The sequence below is a fragment of the Acomys minous genome, assembly GCF_964271855.1.
Source record: "Acomys minous genome assembly, chromosome: 14".
NCBI lineage: Eukaryota > Metazoa > Chordata > Mammalia > Rodentia > Muridae > Acomys > Acomys minous.
In genome coordinates this window covers 86,483,057-86,504,771 of record NC_140496.1, presented here as the reverse complement: position 1 = coordinate 86,504,771, position 21,715 = coordinate 86,483,057, and the positions used below count along the sequence as shown (strand labels likewise).

Genomic DNA, 21,715 nt, shown 5'->3' with positions numbered 1-21,715 from the left:
AAGGTAGCATGGTTTGCTGTCATCATAACAGTCACATATTTAAAGACTACGCAGACAGAGCAGAGGCGGAAGCAAAGAGGACACAGACAACAGAAGGGGTCCTGGAAATCAAACATATCTCCTGTGACTCCGGGACACAGGGATGGGAAAGGTGTTTTTTACAGGCACCTTCACACGTAAAAGAAAAGTCTTTTGGAAGTGTTAAAAGAATTTCAGGAGAGAAAGGTGAGTTAAGGCATCATGTGTGGCAGTCGCATAACGAGGCAGTGTCTAGGAAGATGCGGACTATTTACAAGGATGCCTGCCAACAGAGAGCCACGTGGTACCTACCTGACGTGGATTCCTGTAGCTTCTCTCTCTTCCTCTTCTTCTTCTTGCCCTGGAATGACAGAGAGCAGGTGGTGGGCATGCAGGTACCCTCTGCACGGAAAGCACAGACAGAGGGTGGCCAGCCAGAGAGACTCCGAGAGTCAGCCCTCTACTCCTGCTTCCTTGGGCACTCCTCTCATGGACTGCCATGCTCGGCAGCTACCCACCCTGGTAGTGCCCGGGATGACCCTGCTGGGAAGTGCACTGCGCGATATTGCATGTCCATGGTGTCACCTGAGTGCCCAGATCCCTGTGGCAGAAGCATGACACAACCAAGGAGAAAGACAGAGGATGAAGAGGCCTGGGAAACTGAGGCCTCTGCTTCTTTAGAGACATGACACCGATATAGGAGCAACTAAAGTACATTTCAAAAACATCTCAATGATAAACTTTAAAAAGTCACATTATAAGTAATTAAAACATTTTCTCTTCAAAATTACCTTTCATTTTCTTTCTTTCTTTCTTTTTCTTTCTTTCTTTGCCTTATAAAAACACTTAACTATGGCTGCAGCCACAGCCCACTCTCGTGAGTTGTGAGTGGTGAACCTGTGACAGGTAGTTTCTTTCTTCCTTTATTTATTTATTTATTTATTTTTGAGACAGGGTTTCCCTGTGTAGCCTTGGCTGTCCTGGACTCCCTTTGTAGACCAGGCTGGTCTCAAACTTAGAGAGATCCGCCTTCCTCTGCCTCCCCGAGTGCTGGGATTACAGGCGTGCGCCACCTCGAGCACCTGGCTTGTGCCCCATACTTTCACCCTCTGTAGTCAACAGCTCTGAGATAACAGTAGCAACAAGCAACACCAACCAGATCAGTCCATCAGAGCTTCCTGAATCGGTCTTGTGACTCTATAAAAGTATAAATATATGTATGTCCCCCAGAGCTGTTTACTTTGGGTCACATGGCTACTGAACGAGGCCTTCAAGTTTTAGAAAGGTGATTGAAGCTCTTTTTCTAAACACTAAGGCAAACAGCCTGGATCAGTGACCTGGGAAATGGCTCATCAAAAATAAGGGGATATTTAATGTGACCAGAGGGGTTCCCGGTCGGAGGAGGGGGAAGGGAGTGGCAGGAGAGAGCATGCCACAGTCATAGAGATCTGACCCTTCACTCAAATAGATCTCCTGCAGTTTGGGAACCACATTCCTGAGTGGCAGCTTCGTGTGTTCGGGCCTTCTGCTCTTTCCTCTCCTGGTTTCCATTTGCATGGGTCCCAAGTGTCATCTCTTTCCAGACATTTCTCTGTCTCATCCCTCTTCCTTAGACAAACCTGGGATTCTTCTGATGAACAAACTCCCTCATGACTCCGAGCTCAGGGCCATGGCCCACCTCACCAGAGTTCCAAGAGCTCTGTCCGGAGCCTCCCTCCACCCTCCACACCAGGCACACAGACAGCATGTGTGGCTCCAAGCCTCGCTTCTGATATTGCCTGTGTGGTAGTTTAGGTATAAATCAGTGAGGTGTGCGAATATACGTAGGATTTATGGCAGGTAAAGAGAGACCAGTTTGGATGACTAATTCATGCTTGCTTTTTTTTTTTTCCCGAGACAGGGTTTCTCTGTGTGTAGCCTTGGCTTTCTGGGACTCATTTTGTAGACCAGGCTGGCCTTGAACTCACAGAGATCCATCTGCCTCTGCTTCCTGAGTGCTAAGATTAAAGGTGTGCACCTCCAGGCCTGGCCTTTTGATAAAAGATTTTTTTTTTTTTTGGTCAAAATTCCATAGACTGTATGATCTTGGGAGGCAGGATACCCTCACTCAAGAAAATCCATGAACTGCTGATTCACAAAAGCTTCATTTTTTTAGCCCCAATTATGGAAGTAAATTTCAACCGTAAAAATCAGTGATGCCCTTGAGCAGGCCATTTTAACAAGGAACCCAGATGTATGTTTAGTGATCTCAGCGGATCAGGAGGCGTCCTGATTGGACATCCTGCTCCTGATGCTGTACTTCTGTTAGGAACAGTGATAGCGAAGGCGCTCTCACCCAACTCTGCTTTGCCTCAGCCAATTGATGGGATTGTTAAAAAACAAAACCAAAACAGTATAAACAAGGCTGGGGCTTCCCTTCGTTCAAGCAAGGCACACGCAGAACAATTTCCTTTAACCATCGTGGAGAGTACAGTAAAATCTTTACAGATAACCTCGCAGTCCACCAGCTTTCTTCAAAACTCTTCTCTTTTCACATGTAGGGGCAGCAAGGAGCTAGGGTAAGGTGAAGGAGACGGCTTTTACATCTTTCTAAATGCTAAGACTTATCATTTTAAGATTGGAACTGAACTTCTCAAGACATTCAGCAAGCAATGCTAAGTATGCATAAACTTGGCAAAGCTCTTACATGGGGCCAGAGAGTAAAGGTCGCTGGTTCTCTCCCAGGCAAGCCACAGCCTAAGGGCATGCAATGCAGAATGAGAAAAGGACTCTTTGCACGCCTTTGGAAACTGATCTTCCCCAGTAAAAGGGCATAGCAGAGGCTCCATACATGCAGATGGTAATTACTGCCCAGGGAACAGAAGCCAGTAAGATGTGGAGCTAATCCTCGGGGTGGCGGTGGGGAGCCATGCAGATCCTCAAGCCAAGCCCATGTGGCTTTAAATTGCAGTGTAGCTACCTACTCCACAGCTGCGGACAAATTGCCTAACCTCTCAGGCCTGCCCTGCCCTGCCCTGCCCTGCCCTGCGAATTAACGATGACGATGCCATTGGGCAGTTGTAAGGATTAGAAAGTAACAGAAAGAATGGAAAGCGCTCCCTACAGTCAGCATATGGTAGTTATTAGAACAACCAAAACAGCAGCTTGGGAGGTGACGGTGCCGTTGCTTCCAAGTAGCTGCCCACAGGACTCTTATTTCCTGTGTCAAAGTTATATCTGATGTGGCTTCAAACCCTCAATAGTAAAGTGGCATTTTCAGAGGAGCATATCATGGGGGGGGGGGGGGCAAAAATGCTCAAGCCATTCCCAGAAAGATACATATGTGTTCAAATGCTGTAATTGCGATTATGGGACATGTGATCTTAGACACACATTGTTGTCATTGTCTCTATGAGAACTGAAGGTTCTACAACAAAGACCATCATCAAACTGTACACGGACTCATTGGCTTCACATGTGCTGCTGAAGGGACAGTTCCTCCTAATCAAGACTGGCCTGAATGCCCTTCCTTCTGCTGGTCTTCTGCTATCAGCCAATGTGTCCCCCTCAACTCCTACACTGACATCTTAACACCCCCTGCCACCTCCAGAGTGTGTAGGAGTCAGGTGGAGCCTTTGGGAAGTGGCGACTGGGAACTATGACTAGGACTCATCCTTGGGAGAAAGGGCAGCCTGGTGAGAGCACAGCCAATTGCTTGGAGGTGGCCCTCTCAGACGCCCAATCTTTTGGTGTCGTTGGTCTCAGATGCCTCAGCCTCCAGAACAGTGAGCAATACATTTTTGCTTTTATAAGCCACCTGGTTATGGCATTCTCTTGTAGCTGTCTGAACTAAGAATGATTTTCAAGCTATTAAAAATCTAAACAACCAACATTGTTACTTTATACAAAATGACAGACTTTCAAATGTATCATTCATGGTATATGTTCTACGCAAGGGTCTTTACTATATCAATTAAGACAATTTAAGAGTCAAAACAATATCAGAAAGATGTTCAACCCCTTCAGCAAGAAAAGGGCTGGCAATATAAGTGAGGAAGTTCTTGACAATAAAGCAAGTGTATCCTAGGACAATGACAACCCATACTTTGTCTTTATTCAAAGTACATAGAAGATGCCAGGGTATATTAATATGAGATTTTTAAAAACTATGCAGTTCTAATCCTGTGCCAAGACAGTCACCAAAATATGGTGGAAGATTTGTAAAGGAATCATCACCTGGTAAGAAATCTGACAAGAACTTTAAAATGTTTTATCTTCTTAACTCAACATCCTGCTACTTTGACTCTTTCCTGCAGAAACAACGGTCCTGTTCACAGGAAAAGCATCCTATTACTCACAGACGTACGCACAGCAGGGTGCATTATGTGTCTCTGAAAGGGGGCGGGGAGGGGAACTCAAAATCTAAGATCAGGAAAAACCAGGAAACTAGGACATTTACCAAACAGAATATGGATGTAAACATTATTTCACGGGGGGAAAAAAACCCCACATTTTTAGATAAGAATAGGAAACATGTCATAAAATATATGTACATATGCACACTTCTATTTTACCTATATGTGAAACTAAAGATGCACAGAAAAGGTTCCAGAAGGGAATATAAGTAGTTATCATTAATTTTGCCTTTACATGGTGAAATTATAGGGTTTTGTTTGTTTGTTTTACATCTTTTTCTCCTGGTATTTTAATGATATGAAGTTTTATGTTTTGATCTTTAAAAGAGCTGTATTTTACAAATAAATTAGTGCTTACAGCAACAAAATAAGAGCTTAAAAGTTTTCAGAACACAATGTACTTGTAAAATCTTTATTACACAGTTCGTTAATTTCCCAAAACAAGAAACAGTACCAACACCACGTACCCTCCAAACACCCCCTTGAGACTGAGTGCAAGGTGGGCGTGGGAGGACAGAAGGACTGGGTCGGGCGAGGATGGAAAGCCATGGGACAGAGAAGAGACTTACGTAGTTGTCTCTTGCTGACCAGCCTGGATAAAGCTGCATATGTAGCTGTCTTTCTTTCCGTGCTAATTCGTAATATTTGGCCTGTTCTTCCCGGGAGAGGGCATGCCACTAAAAACAAAAAGCAAAGGGAGAGAGAGAGAGAGAAAAGGTAACTAAAGCAGCCTCAGTCCAGCTTGTGTTTCAAACCCTGACAGAGGGACTTAACGTGAGCATTTAAACTCTGTCCACCACTAAAGGGCAGCTGACCTGGTGCTGCAGGAACCTCCTCGCAGTCTGGTGGCTGGAGTAAAGCTCACATTTTTGCTTTCTCTGCCCCTGTGGTCCTGAACCACATGCAACACATCAAAGCACTCAGAGTATAAAGATCTGTCACCCACCCTTTCTTTTTGCCAATATAAATAAAAAAGAACCCTCCTGGGTGAACCCCGATACCCAGCTTTCCTTTCATCGTCTGGAGCTTACACTGCTAACTGAACCCAAGCACACTTTACTTATGCAGACTGTGATAAGTTCCAGATGCCTTTTTTGGACAAACATGCCTCCTTTCCCACCCAGACACTCCCAACTCTGTCATATGAAGCCTGGAACCTGAGTCACGTGATCCTATCAGGCATGGCGTCACACTTACACACAGGCCCACGTCTATAGGATACTGGTAACACCGTTCACACCACTCACGCTGACTGTGGGTTAGCTTCTGTCCAGTGGGATGCAAGAAGCAACATCTAAATTTGTCATCTATGAGACTGGGGTTTCTGTATCTACACAGAAAATGCAGCTGCTGACAACCCTTGGGTTCCCTTTCTCTCTCATTTTAAAACATAACTTCCAAGTAACAACACTGTTATTCTGGAAGAAGGTGTCTATTTGAGACTTTGAGGATTTTTTGTTTGTTTGTTTTTTGTTTGTTTAGTTGTTTTTTTTGCAAATATTTGTAAACCACTTGCCTGGGTCCCCAGCAGACAGTTTTCTAGTATTTTCCCCATTTCTCCAGTGCCAGGACCTGCTGAAAGAACCGTAGGCACCCACCTACTGCGAGATAACTACACTAAGGTGATGTGGTCAAACGAGGAGGAAGAAGAGTGCCTCCCTGAAAATGCCTCTTAGGTAGCCAGGAGCCTCTGCATCCTCTCGTTCTGTACCAGGCTGTCCCGCACATTGATGCTAATCCCCTTACCTTGTTTGTTTGATTTGGCTTTTTTTTTTTTCCTCACAGTGATTTAAAAAGAAAAAAGAAAAAAGAAGAAGAAGAAGATGAGGAAGAAGAAGAAGAAGAAGAGGAAGAAGAAGAGGAAGAAGAAGAAGAAGAAGAAGAAGAAGAAGAAGAAGAAGAAGAAGAAGAAGAGGAAGAAGAAGAGGAAAAAGAAGAAGAAGAAGAAGAAGAAGAAGAAGAAGAAGAAGAAGAAGAAGAAGAAGAAGAAGAAGAAGTTGTTGTAGGTGGTTGGGGGAGGAGAAGAATGGAGAAGCAGGAAGAAAGGCTGATGAAAGAACAAGATCTCACCAAGGTTGGCCTTGGACTGGAAAATGTGGCTCAGCATCCTTGCTACAGAAACAGGAATGCCTCCTGCTCTAATAGGACAAGGGAACAAACGAGGGAGCCAACCTCACAGGGCTCCTGGCACCTTGCTGCCGTGGTAGCAGCACCCGCAGGCTGGTGAGCTACATCTGTACCTTTTGAAAACCCCTTTGACATGAGCCGTTGGTGTTGGATCAGGCAGATGGTTTTGTTGTTGTTGTTTTGGTTTTGGTTATTTTAAAATTAGAGGTGCAGAATGTAAAGGTAAAGGGATTTGATGTGAGCATAAAAGGCAAAACAAGTGATATGCTTTAAAAAATGTTTCTATTATATTGGTATACTTTGTGTTTGTGTGCATGTGTGTGTGTGTACTTGTGTGTGTGTACATGTGTGTGTGTGTGTGTTTGTGGGCACACATACAACAGCACACATGTGGAAGTTTAAAGACAACTTATGTGAATTGATTCTTTTCTTCCAATATGTGGTTCTCAGGGATCAAACTCAGGTCGTCAGGCTTGGTGGCAAACATCTTTACCTGCTAAGCCATCTTGCTGGCCCATAGTAATACATTTTTGTTTAAAAAAAAAAAACCAAGTAGGGAAATATGGCAAAAGCTGGACACTATAGGCACACATGCACATATATGCATACATATGTATATATGTATGCATGCATCTGTAAAATATTTATTTCTATATATGTATATTAACAAATCCCTGATCATTGGTTGATATTTATTAACTTTCATGATAAATACATGTGACTGTCGAAATGGAAAATATCACTAAGCTGGGTGAAGAGAGGAAAAAGTCAAAAGACAAAGACAAGAATTATGCCTCTTTTAAATCTGTCACTCTACTCATCTGGCAAGACCCTTGCCCTTGCCTTGTATGACAGGAAGATGTTGGCATACTTGTATGTAGCTTATGAAGGCATTGTAACCTGAGAAAAATCTAGAATGGTAAATAAAAATTGAACTCCAAAGAAAGCAATCCAGGATGGATCTTTTACCCAAACTGCCAGGTATGTACTGTGAGGGACAAAGCAATTAGGAGGTAAGATAGGAGCTTGTAGTGCTTGCAGTAGATTTGAGTCCCTGATAATTCCTAACGCTCAAAGCATCAACACATGCTCACAAATCAGAGGTCATTTAGCAGACTAACACAGTAGGTTCCACAGCGATATTGGAGTTTTGCATTGAAGACCAAAAAATAAAAAAATAAAAAAAAATAAAAAAATTGTAAAAAGTAGAGAGATGGCCTGCCTTTCAGGGGCTTCAGAAACACAGGAAGAAAAAATAAGACTAAAAAAGCATTTTCCTTACTCTTTGACTACTGAATATATGCTTTAAAAAATCAAATTTTATTGTTTAAAATGCCAAGCTGTAGGAGAAACATTTGTTCACTTTTAAGAAACTGCTAAGGCATTCTAATAGTCAAGTTGTAGCAAATCTGTAGCAAGCAGACTTCCACCAATAGCCTGGCAAGTCAGGTTGTTTTGAAATAAGATTTGTGCCAATGCTATTTATGATATATATTAAGAAAACTTTGATTCATTTATATGAATGGGCATTTCTATTTTAGAGGCAGTAAAGGTTAAATTTAAAAAAAAAAATCAAGAGATAAAAATGTTCCAGGATGGATTTAACATCCACTTTTAAGCAGTCTAATCACGCTAGTGTAAAACTTCATGATTTTTAAAGCCAGAACTTTAAAGAGCCGGTAAGCACGGCTCTGCCAGAGGGGAGTGCTCAAAGTACAGAAAACCTGATCTTAATCAGAGATCCAGGGGCCTATAAATAGAAACAGGTGTCTAAATCAAAGACAGAGAGAGACCTCAAATGAGAACCATCCTTTAAGACACACATGCTTGGATCTGGGGACCATTCAGGGAGCTGAGAAAGTAGCAATTGTTGGAAACGTGCATTAAAAATAGGAAGCATACTTCAGAGATCATATCCTTACCCTCTTGAGCAGGAAAATAATTCCTGCTGCAGGCCCAGAAGGCATCTGACTTAGAGATGAAAAAAGGAAAAAAGGGGAAAAAAAAAGCTAAGAGAGGTACTTGAGCTGGCATAAAAAATAAACCGTCAAGCCCTCTTTGCGCCTGCCCTCTTGGTTTAGAAAGATAGAGAAAGTGGTCACCAGCCTTTGGGCTTTTAAGGTGGAGCCCTTCAAAAGCTGATAGACTCACCCCTTTGCTGAGATCTGGCTTGGGAATTACTGTAATTATAATTATTAAGTGTTTAAGAATCCATAGGGAGATAGGGCATCGCACTCGGAACAGCAAAGACTATAATCTGCCGCTGTGCCCTGCCCTCAAGAGCCCGGTGTCTCACAGATGGGAGCTGGCAATGGGTTGAGGCTCCTGGTGGGAACAGGTAACTCAAGGCTTGCTTCTGTATTCTGGGTAGGCTGCTGGCTTCCTGAATGTCTTATGAATGTTCCTATGTATTGAGTTAGGCGCACAGTAAAGGAGTGTCATCAATGGCAGCTAACACATAATTCTCTCTGTGTTTCCCAAAGGTGCTTAGAGGCTTCTCACCTTGTCTGAACTTGGGAGCGGGGGAAGGGGGGGGGAGCCAAAAACACATATACTGGGGTTATAAACTAAGAAGCGGCTGCACACATGTGGTGCATAAAGATGAAGTATTTTGCTAAGTTGTAGCACAATGTCAGTAAATATGTAACTTTTGATTTAGGTGAATTTGAGTTGGCCCTGCTCTACAGATACTCGGAAGGAACAGTTAGTCTTTTGAATAGTTGTTGGAGAAAGAATTTTAAGAGTGCCCATAACCTGGATGTAGTCTAGGACCTTTGTATATGACAAGGGCTAAGAAATAAAACTGCATGGCTAAAGAAGGAGCAAGGGAAGAGTACAAGCCAGAAAAATGCTACACGTTGGCTTTAAGCCGTAGAGCGCATCACTAGACACATGACTTCTTTGGATCCTAAAGCGCTCCTGGAGTCTCAAAGCAGTACAGACAGCTCTGCTTCTGCCCGCGGAGGGGAGGTGGGGCTTCCGGTAGTCTCCCGGAAGTTCCCCTGTAGCTCCTTCTGTGGGTTTAGGGAGTCCTTCGCCCCTCCAGGTGTCCATCCACCCACTAACCCGTCTCTCAGGTCTGACCATAAATGCAATGCCCTCAGACCAGCCTTTGCTGGCCCTGCTGTTTATTCTTAGACAGTCTTGCTAATTACATCCACAGTATTTACTACAGATTTTAATTTTACCAGGTAACCTTATTTGGCTAATGTCTATATCTGGTCACAAAACACCACACTCCAGGAAGGTAAGGGCCATGGCTGTTTTATTCAGCAACGATTACCAAGCATCATTATAGACAAAGATATTTGATAAGTATTGTTTAAAGAATGGTGATAAAAGCAGTTATCTATGTTCCAAATATAGTCAAAATTGTTTACAACATACTGTATCTTGTGTTCCAATTCCCTGAACACACACGAACACACACACACACACACACACACACACACACACACACACACACACCACTTGATAGGTAACTAAATCTCAGCACATTTGAAAGAAGCCATGCTGTGGGAGCCATAATCATTGTGATTCCTTTACTTACCCTTCTGCCCAGGATCTGGTTGATAGCTGCGCTCTCCTTTAGCGTACACTCTGCTACAACGTTCGCTCTCATTTCTTTCATGTATAACATGAAAGCATTCAGAGGCTTCTTAATGTGAGGTCTTTTTGGCTCCTGCTCCTTTCTCTGTTCATGCTGAGGCTTCCTAAAAGGTGGCAGTGGTTGGGGAAGGGGGCAGAAGGGTCGGGAAGAGAGAGAACATCGGTTCCCGTTGCCAAATGTGAGGATGACCCTCCCAGCTCTCTGCAAGCCCCAGGGACACCTTCGGCCTGGAAGAACAGTGTGTGAGGCTCCTCTGATGAAAACCCAAGTTGCAAACAACTCAACCACAGGATTTCTTCATTTACACAGTCACATTGTGAATACGGTTCCTTTACTCTTGAGAAAGCTCCATCTAGGGTGGAGCTGAGGCTCTAGGTTATCCCCAAAGAAGTTGGACACAAAGTATGGGTGATCTTCTAGTACAGTGGATGTTTACTTTTGGGGATGAGGATTGAAAGACATGTTGAAAAGCAAAACGCGCCTGTGTGTGCATGCGTGCGTGTCAGAAGTCAACCTTGGGTATTGATCTTCAGTTGACATCAATCTTGGTTGTTTGTTTAGAAAACTTAGAAGGGGGTCTTTCATTGGCCCGGCAGCAGATCCCAGGGTTCCTCTTATGTCTGCCTCCCTAGTGGTGGCATAACAGCCGTGTGCCACCACACCTGGCTCTTTTTACATGGCTACTAAGGACCAAGCCCAAGTCTTTATTCATACAACGCAAAGCTCTTTATGACTGCCCATGCTCCCTAGCCTGAATGAGATTTTGAACCTTCCTGCTGAAAAAAGAGTCTCCTTTGAATATATTTTCAGGAGCTTTATGGGCTGTCAACACTGTTTGCCCTATCCTTCACATCCACAAATTCTAAATAAGAGGAACTGTTTCTTATTCTTCTAAGACAAGCTAATGTAGCCTGGCTCTGAAAGTTTGAATCAATGCTGGTCCAATAGGGAATTTGGTTACAGATGGCCACAATTTCTTGGATTCCTTTGCTGTTGAGGACTCCAACCTGGGCGCTGCATTTGCACAGTAGTGCGCACTGAGCCTGCCACCCTGTTTTACCTCACTAAAGGAACGTCTTGTGTGGTAAGTGGCCTATAGTTCAGAATCCCTTGCAGCTACATGCAGGACACTGCTCCATTCTGGTGAGTGCCCATGAACTGTTTGTCTCACCGTCCTTTACAGTCTCAGAATCAAGTCCCTGCCCTCAGGGACAGAACCTTCCAGGCCGAGCTACATGGAATTTCACAACAGAAGAAGAGGCTCAGAGAAACAAGGTATGTGTATGGCGGTGGGGGGGGGGGAGAGCAGTGCTCTACTTACACGTGCATTAGGTCGCTGTCAGTGTGGGGGTGCTCCTGTTTGACCTGAGGCGTTACAATAGCTGGATGAGGGATGCCAGTTGTGTGGGGGCCAGGAGGACCAGGAATCATATGATGGGAAAACCTATACAGAGAGAGGGAAACAATATGCACTTCTGGCTGTTATGGCCAAACCTAGGTAGAATAAGAAGGCAACTCACTGACTGTGATCAGCTATGGGGAAGCTGTGTGCACCTGAGCATTAACTATGGTCTGGAGTAACAACTGGTTTTTTTCTTTCTGAATTCAGCTGGGAAAAATATAATTATTCCCTGTAGGTTTTCAAACTGGCATCCTTCCTTGGGAGGGCAGCAGACACAAGATTAGGGGATGCTGAATCCGTTTCCTTGCAAAGCAACTTTCCAACAAAAATTTCGATAAGAGAAATGACTGGAAACATGGTATTTTATTAAGATTCAACCAAAGATATCACATTTCAAAAATTGCACACGAAGAGTAGTGTTCTCTCATATTGCTGGCTGTTGAGTTGACGTCAGAAGGGGACCACTGAGACCAAGGACAGGAAGAGGCCTCTTGGCCCCTCCTTTGTGAGATTTCCATTCTTATCATCTGAGATTATCTTCTGCACAGCAGTAAAGTTTGGGAGATGGGGTCTGGGGAGGGGCAGAATCTGGAATCAAGGGCAAGGGTTAAATTAAAGGGAGGGAGATTCTGTGCTCAGGCAGCATCTCTGCCTCCTGTTGCCTTTCTCCTGGGCATGGGTATGCAGCACTCAAAAAGGCAGCCCATCTCCTGCCAGCCATGGTGAAGGAAGAAACCTGCCCTACTAGAAAAAACAATGGCGTATCTCAGCAAACACTGGGTAAATTTGGATATGCCTTGGAGATTTTCTTTTTCCGATCTGTTTTAGAGTGAACGCTTAATTCCACAAGGAAAATGTTCTGTGGTCCTTCCCAGAGCCCCTCATTAGGAAAGGAGAAAAGGACCTCTGCTAGGGTACCTAGGGTTTCAGAAACAAATGTCTTAATTATAAAGGAGACAAAAATACAAATATTTGACCAAATAACAATGCCCTGCTAAGATATATGGTGCTTGACGGTGGCTATGTCCCTATGAGGCAATCTTTGTCTTCAGCTCTGTTTTAAAAACTATAAAAATGAGAAATATTAACCATCCTAGGCATCTAGAACTTATACTTCACTGAACAAAGAATATATATATATGTATTTTTTTGAAGCTGAAATTTACCACACAAACTATAAACATCCAATCCACATTAAAAAGAAAAAAAAAAAAGAAAAAAGAAAGAAAGAAAAAAAGACAGATTCACAACCAGCTAATATCTCACCATTTGACTTCCAGCACAGTAACACACTGGCTTCCTTGAGAAAGCCACGGGCACACACAGATGATACAGCACAAAGCTGTGTGTACACTGGGTACATCAAGCACAGGCCACAGAAGGCATCCCCTCCAGAAGCAGAAGCGCCACACAGAACAGCCCCAGAGGGCTTCACTTGCAAAAACATGTCCACACAGGGCCTGATTCACACACTAGGATGTACACGCTGTCATCACAGTCACAGCTGGACGGCTTGTGGTTACTGTCCCCTTCCCCTGCAAAAAGCAGAGGGCCAGTCGAGGGAGGATCTGGCCTATGGGGGCTGTTTTCAAGTACTGCTGCTTTAAACTGATTGAGGTTTCCACAAAAGGGAGCAACCTTACAACTCAAACCCAACTCATTTTCATGGCTCCCTCTCAGGCCACCCGCCCCCAGCATGATCTACATCAATCAAGGTCTTCTCAAGTCCACATTGGGGATATTTGCCATCCCACAGGTAGGTGGCAGTGAACTCTGGAGTCGCAGTGTTTCCTGGTGTGGCTGGTGCCCTGGAGTCATTGTGACACCTAGTGTGGGAGCCAGGCACACTGCACAGACACACGCGCACGCGCGGGGGCTGGGTTATGAGGCTCCTAGCCAGCCAGCCCAGAGGCAAGCGGGGCGGGGGTTGCGCACAATGCGAGCAGGGGGATCGACCTGGCCGGTCCACCTCCACCTACCTGGACATGGAAGTGTCGCCTGACAGTGAGGATGGGTAGGGTTGCCTGAATCCACCCGTGATGGGATATACAGGCTGACCTTGCCTGAGGTCACAGAAGAGAGGAACCCATCAATGACAAAACACGAGTTACAAACTAGCAGTAAGAGTTTGGTGACAGGAGGGACGGGTACCAGAAGGCAGCAACCCCAGCATTTTTACAACACGGGACTGTTTCCCTTCCTCACCCTCCCACATTTCACCCATCAAAGCACCCGTGTGCCTTAAAGAAAACCCTCCCTCCCTCAGCTCCGAACACAAGCTAGCCCATCAATGATTCTTTTATCCTTTTCCCCCATCCGACACCTTTAATGCAAAGTAGGACTTAAAGACGCTTATTGAATATAATGCAGCCCACAGAATGGCAAACCGTCCCTTTAGAGAAGCAGCTTAGCCAAGCCTTCATCCAAACCTTTGAGAATTTAGAAATAGAAAGGGCACCGACTGTTCTATTTACATACAAATAAATAAACATTTCAGAGACACTGTGCCTCTCCTCCCCCTTATATACGCCTGTTAGAGTGAAGAAATCAAAGACCGGTTCACTGCGATGACTTCGCTCCTCCCTGAGAGCTCCCTCTTCCCCCTCTCTTCTCTCATGTCTTTTTTTTCCAGTCTATTTCGAGCTGCCAGTGATGGCATAGGCATATTGCTCCCCGAGTAGGTGAGTTCAGACAGAATAATTGAGCTAGGGCTCAAGTATACACACAACCAATTAAACCCTGAGAGACTTCATGACAAAGAGGGAGGGAGTGGGAGCTCTGGCTTTGCTGGAGAACATGCCAGAATGCCTGGGTGTAGAGGTGATGCCTGCCGTGGTGTAGGGGCTGTAGGGACAGCATACTGAATAGAGAACCAGGAGAGAACAGCAGTGGCAGCACCACTTCAACAACTGGGACTGGGGAGCGGGGAGGGCGGGGCGTGCGTGGGGCTGGAGGGCAAAGCTTTGTGACGTCACCCACACGGGCCAGATTTATTCTTCTCATCATGGTCTTCCTTTACTTTCATAAAAACAAAACAAAACAAACAAGAAAACAAAACAAAACAAAACAAAACAAAAAACCCAATCAAACAAACCAACAAAAACTGAATGGGCGGCCGCTGCAGCAGCAGCAGGAATGTTTCTGGAGCTCATGTTAGCGTTTGAAGTCAGAAGGAACCCAACCACCTAAATATGATTCTTGTGCCCCCAGAATGAGCTTGGGTGCACGCTTGTTAACACTCCAAAGACGCCTGTGCTCTGTTGATTGCTCCTTAGTTCTGTGTTATTTGCCTTACTTGATCACTTAGAAGCAAAAGTAGACATCCAATAACTCTAAGTTCATGTTTCAAAACTATGAGTTGTAAAAAAAAAAAAAAAAAAAAAAAATCTGGAAGAGAAAAAGCCTCCACTGAGGCCCAGCTTCATATGGCAGAGTGAATGCCCAAAGCCACAAATTGAATCCATAAAACTATAAGCTTCAAAGCAAACGCGATGCAGTCATTTTCTACACATATTAGTGGTCGGATTCAATCCATTTCAAAGTCTGTATGCTTTTTTTTTTTTTTTAATCTTTCAAATTGAAATGAAATAAAGTTAGCACCTTGCTTGTTGCTGTAAAATCTCCTCCATTCCACAAGTGCAACCACACACAGAGAACCGCTTTCCGTGAATGGTAAATGGAAAGACACGTGTCCAAGCTCTGCACAGAAGGTTGTATGAACTGATATGGGCTCTTACCAGCCAAGGGGTGGGGTGATCTGTCCAACGCCGCCCGGAGACAGCGGGTAAAAGGTTGGGATTTCGGGAGCTGGAGGGTGTCTTGACATGGCTGTTAAAAGGAACAGAAAAGGCGTGGCGTTTATATTCACGGGACAACCATGCAGAAGGGCAAGAGAAAAAGCAGAAGACATTTCATGTTGCTGGAATTTTCAGAATAGAAACTGTCCATCAGCTGGGCATGGTGGCGCATGCCTTTAATCCCAGCACCTGGGAGGCAGAGATAGGTGGATCGTTGTGAGTTCAAGGCCAGTGAGTCTAGGATAGCTAAGGCTAAAAGAGAGGGACCCTGTCTCAAAAAACAAACAAAACAAAACAAAACAAAACACACACACACAACCAAAACAACAACAACAACAACAACAACAAAAAGAAACTGTCCATCAGATCTAGTGAACGGACATAAGTCTTTCGTAGGATTTCAATATCTGAGGGAACAGGGTCTTCACATGGACAGTTGTAGCTGGGGAAAGCCATGCAGGGATGTTTACCCGTCCAAGAAAATAGCCATCTGAATCGTCTTTTGATTTATTCTGCCCTCATTATTTCACTGGAAGAGAGTGGTAGCCAAGTGTTTTTGTGTAGAAGAAAATGACAGGCCTCCATAAGAAGATGGCCTGCCACGGGGCTCAAAGATTAGGTAAATTGCCATTTTCATCAGTTCCCTTATGGACACATAGATTTGGGAAATGTGATACCTCAGAGGATCAAAGATTAATTAGGAATCATCTTCAGACCCACAGTGGTCACACTTGATATGATTCATTTGTTCTCTGCTGCCATTTCAGCTCCCTCTAAGCTCCTCATCAACTCCAGTCCTCTGGGCTCCAAGGTCACGCTGCTCCGCATTAGTTGTACTCCCCAGCAAAGGGGAATGCCACCAAATTGTTTCTCATGGTTGAGTTCTCCTGGGAGCCCAGTGTCTTGTAACTGTGAAACCCACCTAATCCTAGTCCCAGGTGACATCCCTTTTTAGACCGTACCTTGGATACAAAGGGGGAGGGCGGGGGGAACAAAACTGACAGGACAAATGCACAATATGTAAAATGAGAAATTTAATGTACTAGGAGAGGTGTTTCTGAAAAGCGCTAGGCAAGTTGCTACATAGAGATGACCACAGCTTCAAAAAGACTAGTTCCATGCAGGGCAATGGTTCTCAACCTGTGGGTCACGACCCTCTCGGAGGCTGCATATGGGATACCCCATATATCAGACATTTACATCTGAATCATAACAGTAGCAAGATTATGGTTACAAAGTAACAAGGAAAATAATTGCGTGGTTGATGGTCACCACTACACGAGGAACTGTATTAAAGGGCGGCAGAATCAGGAAGGCTGAGAATCATTTATGTAAGCTTACCAGGCATTGACCATAAATACACTGGTTACTATGAGGAACCAGATGAGCACATGGCAGAGGCTCTTTAAATAGTGTGAGATTTTACTACCTAGGGTGCACATGGACTTCACATTGGATCTTAAGATGCCAAAGGACTTCGGCGTGCGAGAACACCAGCCTTCTTGCTGCCTATTGCTTGTGTTATTAGAACTGCCTCTTGGTTCTTACACAGAGCAGCATGGAGCCAAACGCCCCTCATGTCACACTCAATATGGCTCTTATCTCAGGTCAATAGAAATTTTGCTGTTTTCAAAAATCACTTCAAATCTCCTATAATTTTTTTTTTTAATTTCCTTTGATCCCATCCCAGTAGCTCCTCAAATTTGTTTTTCCTGGGAACATTTTTTGTTTGTTTGTTTCTGGGAAAGGGCAGGGGTGGGCTGAGGTAGATGTCTCAGGACTTTTGACAAGTTTTTCCAACTTGTTCCTAAATCCTCGAATCTCAGGGTCTTCTGGGAGGTTCAAGTTAAAAAACTAACAATCTTCTCCCTGACCAAAGTCAGGTCAGACCAACTTAGAGCATTAGAAAGGTGGATTTTACTACTTACAAATAAGAATGGTTTCCAAAGACAGTTTCTGTTTTCTGGGTCTTTCTGCCTATGGCTACTGTATTGGCCATAATAGTGTTGCTTTCCCCACCACTAGTAAAGCTGACTAGCCTACTGGGAACATCAGTGACTCTGGTCTCTACCTGAGCTACATGATGCACACTGAGGAAAGCAAAACTGTAAAGCAACAGAATAAGTTTGTTGAGGTGTGTGTGGGGGGCAGGGAGCAATAGAAGTATGCAAATGAAATTATATAAACTAACTGTTACGTAAATGAGCATTTTCAAACCAGAGTTTATGTGTCCCCAGAGGTACAGGATGATGAAGTACATGAAGCTGTGGACAAATGTTATTTAAAACCAAGGTCTCCACACTAAAACAACTAGAAATAGCTGGAATAGACTGTGCAGTAGTTACAATTTGGAAAAAAAAAAGGAAACAAAAACTAAAGAAAGCCAAGAACTAAGAGCTCACACCACTAGTCCTCTCTCTAACCATGCCTAGAGAAGTGAGAAAACAGTTATGCAAGGCGAGGAAGAAGAGGGGCAGGAGTTAAAGAAAAGGGAATCAAATGCCTTCGGGGGGTTATAAACTGTCCTAGAATTCTTCAGAGAAAAAACACTCAAGAGCGATGTGTTGTTCTTTTAAACAGTGGCTGGTCTCAAAATGCTTAAACAGCCTGGCGGTGGTGGCGCACACCTTTAATCCCAGCACTTGGGAGGCAGAGGCAGGTGGATCGCTGTGAGTTTGAGGCCAGCCTGGTCTACAAAGTGAGTCCAGGACAGCCAAGACTACACAGAGAAACCCTGTCTCGAAAAACCAAAACCAAAACCAAACCAAACCAAAATAAAACAAAAACAAAAAAACCCTCAAAATGCTCAAGCAGCACACAGAAAATAATTGGCCATTCACCATAAAATTTAAATGAATAAAACTAATAACACACATTTGGTGGATTTTTTTTTTTGATAGCTGCGAACTTTCAATCTCCATTTTTCCCCACTTATCTCGGCACAGTCTGCAGATATGTATTCCGGTTCAGACTTGCTCTGAGATTGTGACCCACACTAGCCAGCTTACCTCATGTCCCTCAGGAGAAAGCTCAAAGATACTCCAATTTGCCACAGACAACGTCACACTGGCGTTGTTTCTTTGCTTTATTCTATCCTCAGCACTAACTACAAATTGAAAAGAAGAACAAAACAAAAACCCGGGCTCTCCCGTGTCAGGCAAATGCTCTGTCGTTAAGCTACGTGCCCAGTTCCCTTGCCTACACAGGGACACTCGGGCTCTCCTCAAGTCCAAGTCCAAGAGGAAGCGTTCAAGTTAAGTGCTCTAGTTAAACTGCCAAGGATCTGAGAGCCCTAGTGATTGATGGCTAAGCGGTAAATAGTGAAAAACAACAAGTGGGCTCAGAACGCCACTCTTTTCAGACCGTCAATAGAGGTTGTCCACTACAGGTCAGAGGGCAAAATGCAAGTGGTGGCATGCTTTGGCCTCTGCACTCTGGGCTTTCTTGTGTTTTATTGGGCTTTCCATTTTGGCTTTTGTAGCCCTGCTGAATCCCAAGGTTGCTTGTACAGGGAAAGACTGACAAGCTGTGCTGAGAGCACGCTGCCCTCCAGACTGGCTGAGAGGATGCGCCCTGGGGTGAGAGAACCAGCGACCGGTCTGCCCAGGCCCTCTGTTTACCACAGGCAAAATGCAAGCATTTCAGTTTTATTCAGACTGTCATGTGTTTTTCTGAAAATGGAGAACAAGTGGAGCTTGTTATTTATGCAGAGAAGTCAAACTCAAGTTGTGTGGCTTTGACTCTAGGCAGAGATGGTTTCATACATTACTTATAATATCTAAATCTACAAGTATGGGTTATAAATACAATGGCTTTGTATTTATAATGTCTAAGCTGATGATGGGACATAAAAGAGGGCAGAGTAGTAGAACTATAATGCAATAAAGAAATTTCAAGAGGCTGAAAAGAATGACCCTTGAAACAAAAATTCCTACTTTACTCCTTTTGTAATACACATGCATGCACGCACGCGCGCACACACAAACGCGCATGTATATATATGTATATATATATATATATATACACACACACACACACACACACACACACACACACACACACACACACACATTAATGGTAGCTGGAGATGTGGTTCAGTGGTGGAGTATTTGCCTAGAATCTGCAAGGCCCCAAGTTTGATTCCCAGCACAGAAAAAAAATTAAATTAATCAAAACTTTTAAGACCACCAACATCTTACATGGTAGTCACCATCTCCCACCCCAAGTCATGGATCCTTTTTTTCCCCACAGTTTTAGTTCTCTATTGTCCACTAAGGTCTAAACTCTTAAATGGAAAATTCCAGGAACAAATCGTTTTTACACATTTTTACCTGAGCTTTTTGGCTTCTTGTCCTCTGCTTAGGACACGCACACTATCTTTAGGTCCCACGTTCACACTGTACACACTGCTCCCCGCTATTCAGTTAGTAGATGTCTGGGGAGTTGGATCAATTGATCTGCTGTCCTAGCAATACACTTTCTGTGTCCAAATAACCCTGGTGTTATTTAAAAATGACCTGGAGCTGGGCATGGTGGCGCATGCCTTTAATCCCAGCACTCGGGAGGCAGAGGCAGGCAGGCAGTCTGGTCTACAAAGCAAGTCCGGGACAGCCAAGGCTATACACAGAGAGACTCTGTCTCTAAAAACAACAAACAAACAAACAAACAAACAAATAAATAAATAAGGCCTGGAGAACACATGCAGCTATTCTTTTAAGGAAGATGTGCCAAGGCAAGTCTATAAAGTTCCTCCTTTCGGTGGGGAGGGGCTGTTCTGGACTTAATATGGAGCTGAAAGAAATCAGGTCTCAATTTCTGAGATCTGAGATAAGAGCCAATTTCCTACCTGTGAAGTAGGAAAGAGAAATCTTTGCTAGCCATGCCGCTCTTCCTCAAACTCCAAGAGATATGGCCACAGTTTGTGATAAAGGCTTAATGATGGAGAAAACTGATGAAGTGTGGGGCTCATGTTTATTCAGCGGGCATGGGGTGGGGCTTGGAAAAAATATCCCCTGTGACTACTCTAGTGAATGAATGGCAGAGAGTGGAGATTTTTGTCTGTTTGCACAGCCTATTGGTTTGTATTATGGATCATAGGCTTTTTAGATATGACACTTGCAACATCACAGCATTATGTTTTTCTTCTGCACTTTCGTTGTTGTTTATTTTCTGTTTCGTGAAAAAAAAATGAAGCAACAAATTTTTATGGGTGTCTGAAGAATTGCTGCCCAACCGTACGGATCTTCAGGTGCGTTTTGACTCGCGTGGGACAGAGACACCCGCATACCTGGAATGGCATCAAGGCTGGCGGCTGGATTAGCAACAGAGGCCTGGGCAGGCCAGGGGTGCTTACCTTGCTTGGAGTTGACATCTGACGGGATGTGCGACGGGTGTGATCCTGGAGAAAAGTGCTCGTCACTGTAAGTGATGAGGGGGGTGAGAGGGTGGACCGCGTGAGATGGCTGCACCACCGGCACTTTATTTGACTGCAAAGTAACCACAAGGCCAATTGTTAATATGGCCTCCTGACTCTTCTTCCCTCCTGTCCCCAAGGGGGAAAAAAAAGTCACACAGGAGCAGTAGGCAGCCATGAAGGGAACACAAGAGCCATGAAGTCCTGGCCACCGAAGGTACCAGCGTTTCCATGCAAATACTCTTTTAAGTACAGGAATGTTTCACAAGGAGGCTGGTGGCAGCTTCCCCAGTGGCCTGCAGAGGTTATCAAGCCAGCGTGCTTCCTGTGACCTGAACCTCTGCACATGACTCCCAATCTCCACCTTAATTTCTGTTTGATAAAGAGCTGCTAGAGCGAAAAGTGATCTATAAGCTTTCCATTCATTCTATATCTAGCTGTAAAAGACCACTTGATTAAAAAAATTGTCCTTTGAACAAATTATTGATTAAATATTGCCAAACTAAAAAACATAGTAGGCACATATTTATAATTTGCAAGTCCGTAATGCTTTAGCACGTCTTTCAGAGGCATGCTCCGACAACTTTTTTCACATCTTGTTACTTTGTCAGATGGGACCAGCTGCTTTTGCTTGCTGTTCCTCAGTTGTCTCCTGCTCCTCTGGCTTCCAAAGAATTACCAATCTTGTGTTTAATTTCACAACATTAAAAATAACACCTTGAAAGAACACTTTAAATTGACAACATTCAGCAGGGTACTAAGACTTATGCCTGTAGCCCCAGTACTCAAAAGGCCTAAGCGGAAGGAGTAGGTATTGCAGGCCAGCCTGAGCTACAGAAAAGACCTCATCACAAAATCAAACAAACAAACAACAATGGAGCTGGGGAGATGGCTCAGTGGGTAATCATGACACCTGGTTCCCTCATAAAGCCCCTGGTATGATAGAGCACGTAT

At 44.1% G+C, this 21,715-nt stretch overlaps 1 protein-coding gene across 6 annotated transcripts in view; it reads right to left on the bottom strand.

Moving 5' to 3' along the window:
• The window catches only part of LEF1 (lymphoid enhancer binding factor 1), a 115,289-nt gene that overhangs the window by 17,456 nt on the left and 76,118 nt on the right, over positions 1 to 21,715 (bottom strand). For 4 of the 6 annotated variants that reach the window (XM_084756227.1, XM_084756226.1, XM_084756230.1 and 1 more), the window contains exons 4-10: positions 20,702 to 20,834; positions 15,289 to 15,379; positions 13,531 to 13,614; positions 11,471 to 11,593; positions 10,090 to 10,252; positions 4,982 to 5,089; positions 331 to 379 (exon numbers count right to left, since the gene is read on the bottom strand). In XM_084756227.1, coding sequence (XP_084612353.1) covers positions 331 to 379; positions 4,982 to 5,089; positions 10,090 to 10,252; positions 11,471 to 11,593; positions 13,531 to 13,614; positions 15,289 to 15,379; positions 20,702 to 20,834 — 751 coding nt within the window. The remainder of the gene's footprint in view (positions 1 to 330; positions 380 to 4,981; positions 5,090 to 10,089; positions 10,253 to 11,470; positions 11,594 to 13,530; positions 13,615 to 15,288; positions 15,380 to 20,701; positions 20,835 to 21,715) is intronic. The other 2 variants (XM_084756228.1, XM_084756229.1) reach the window with 1 other exon arrangement.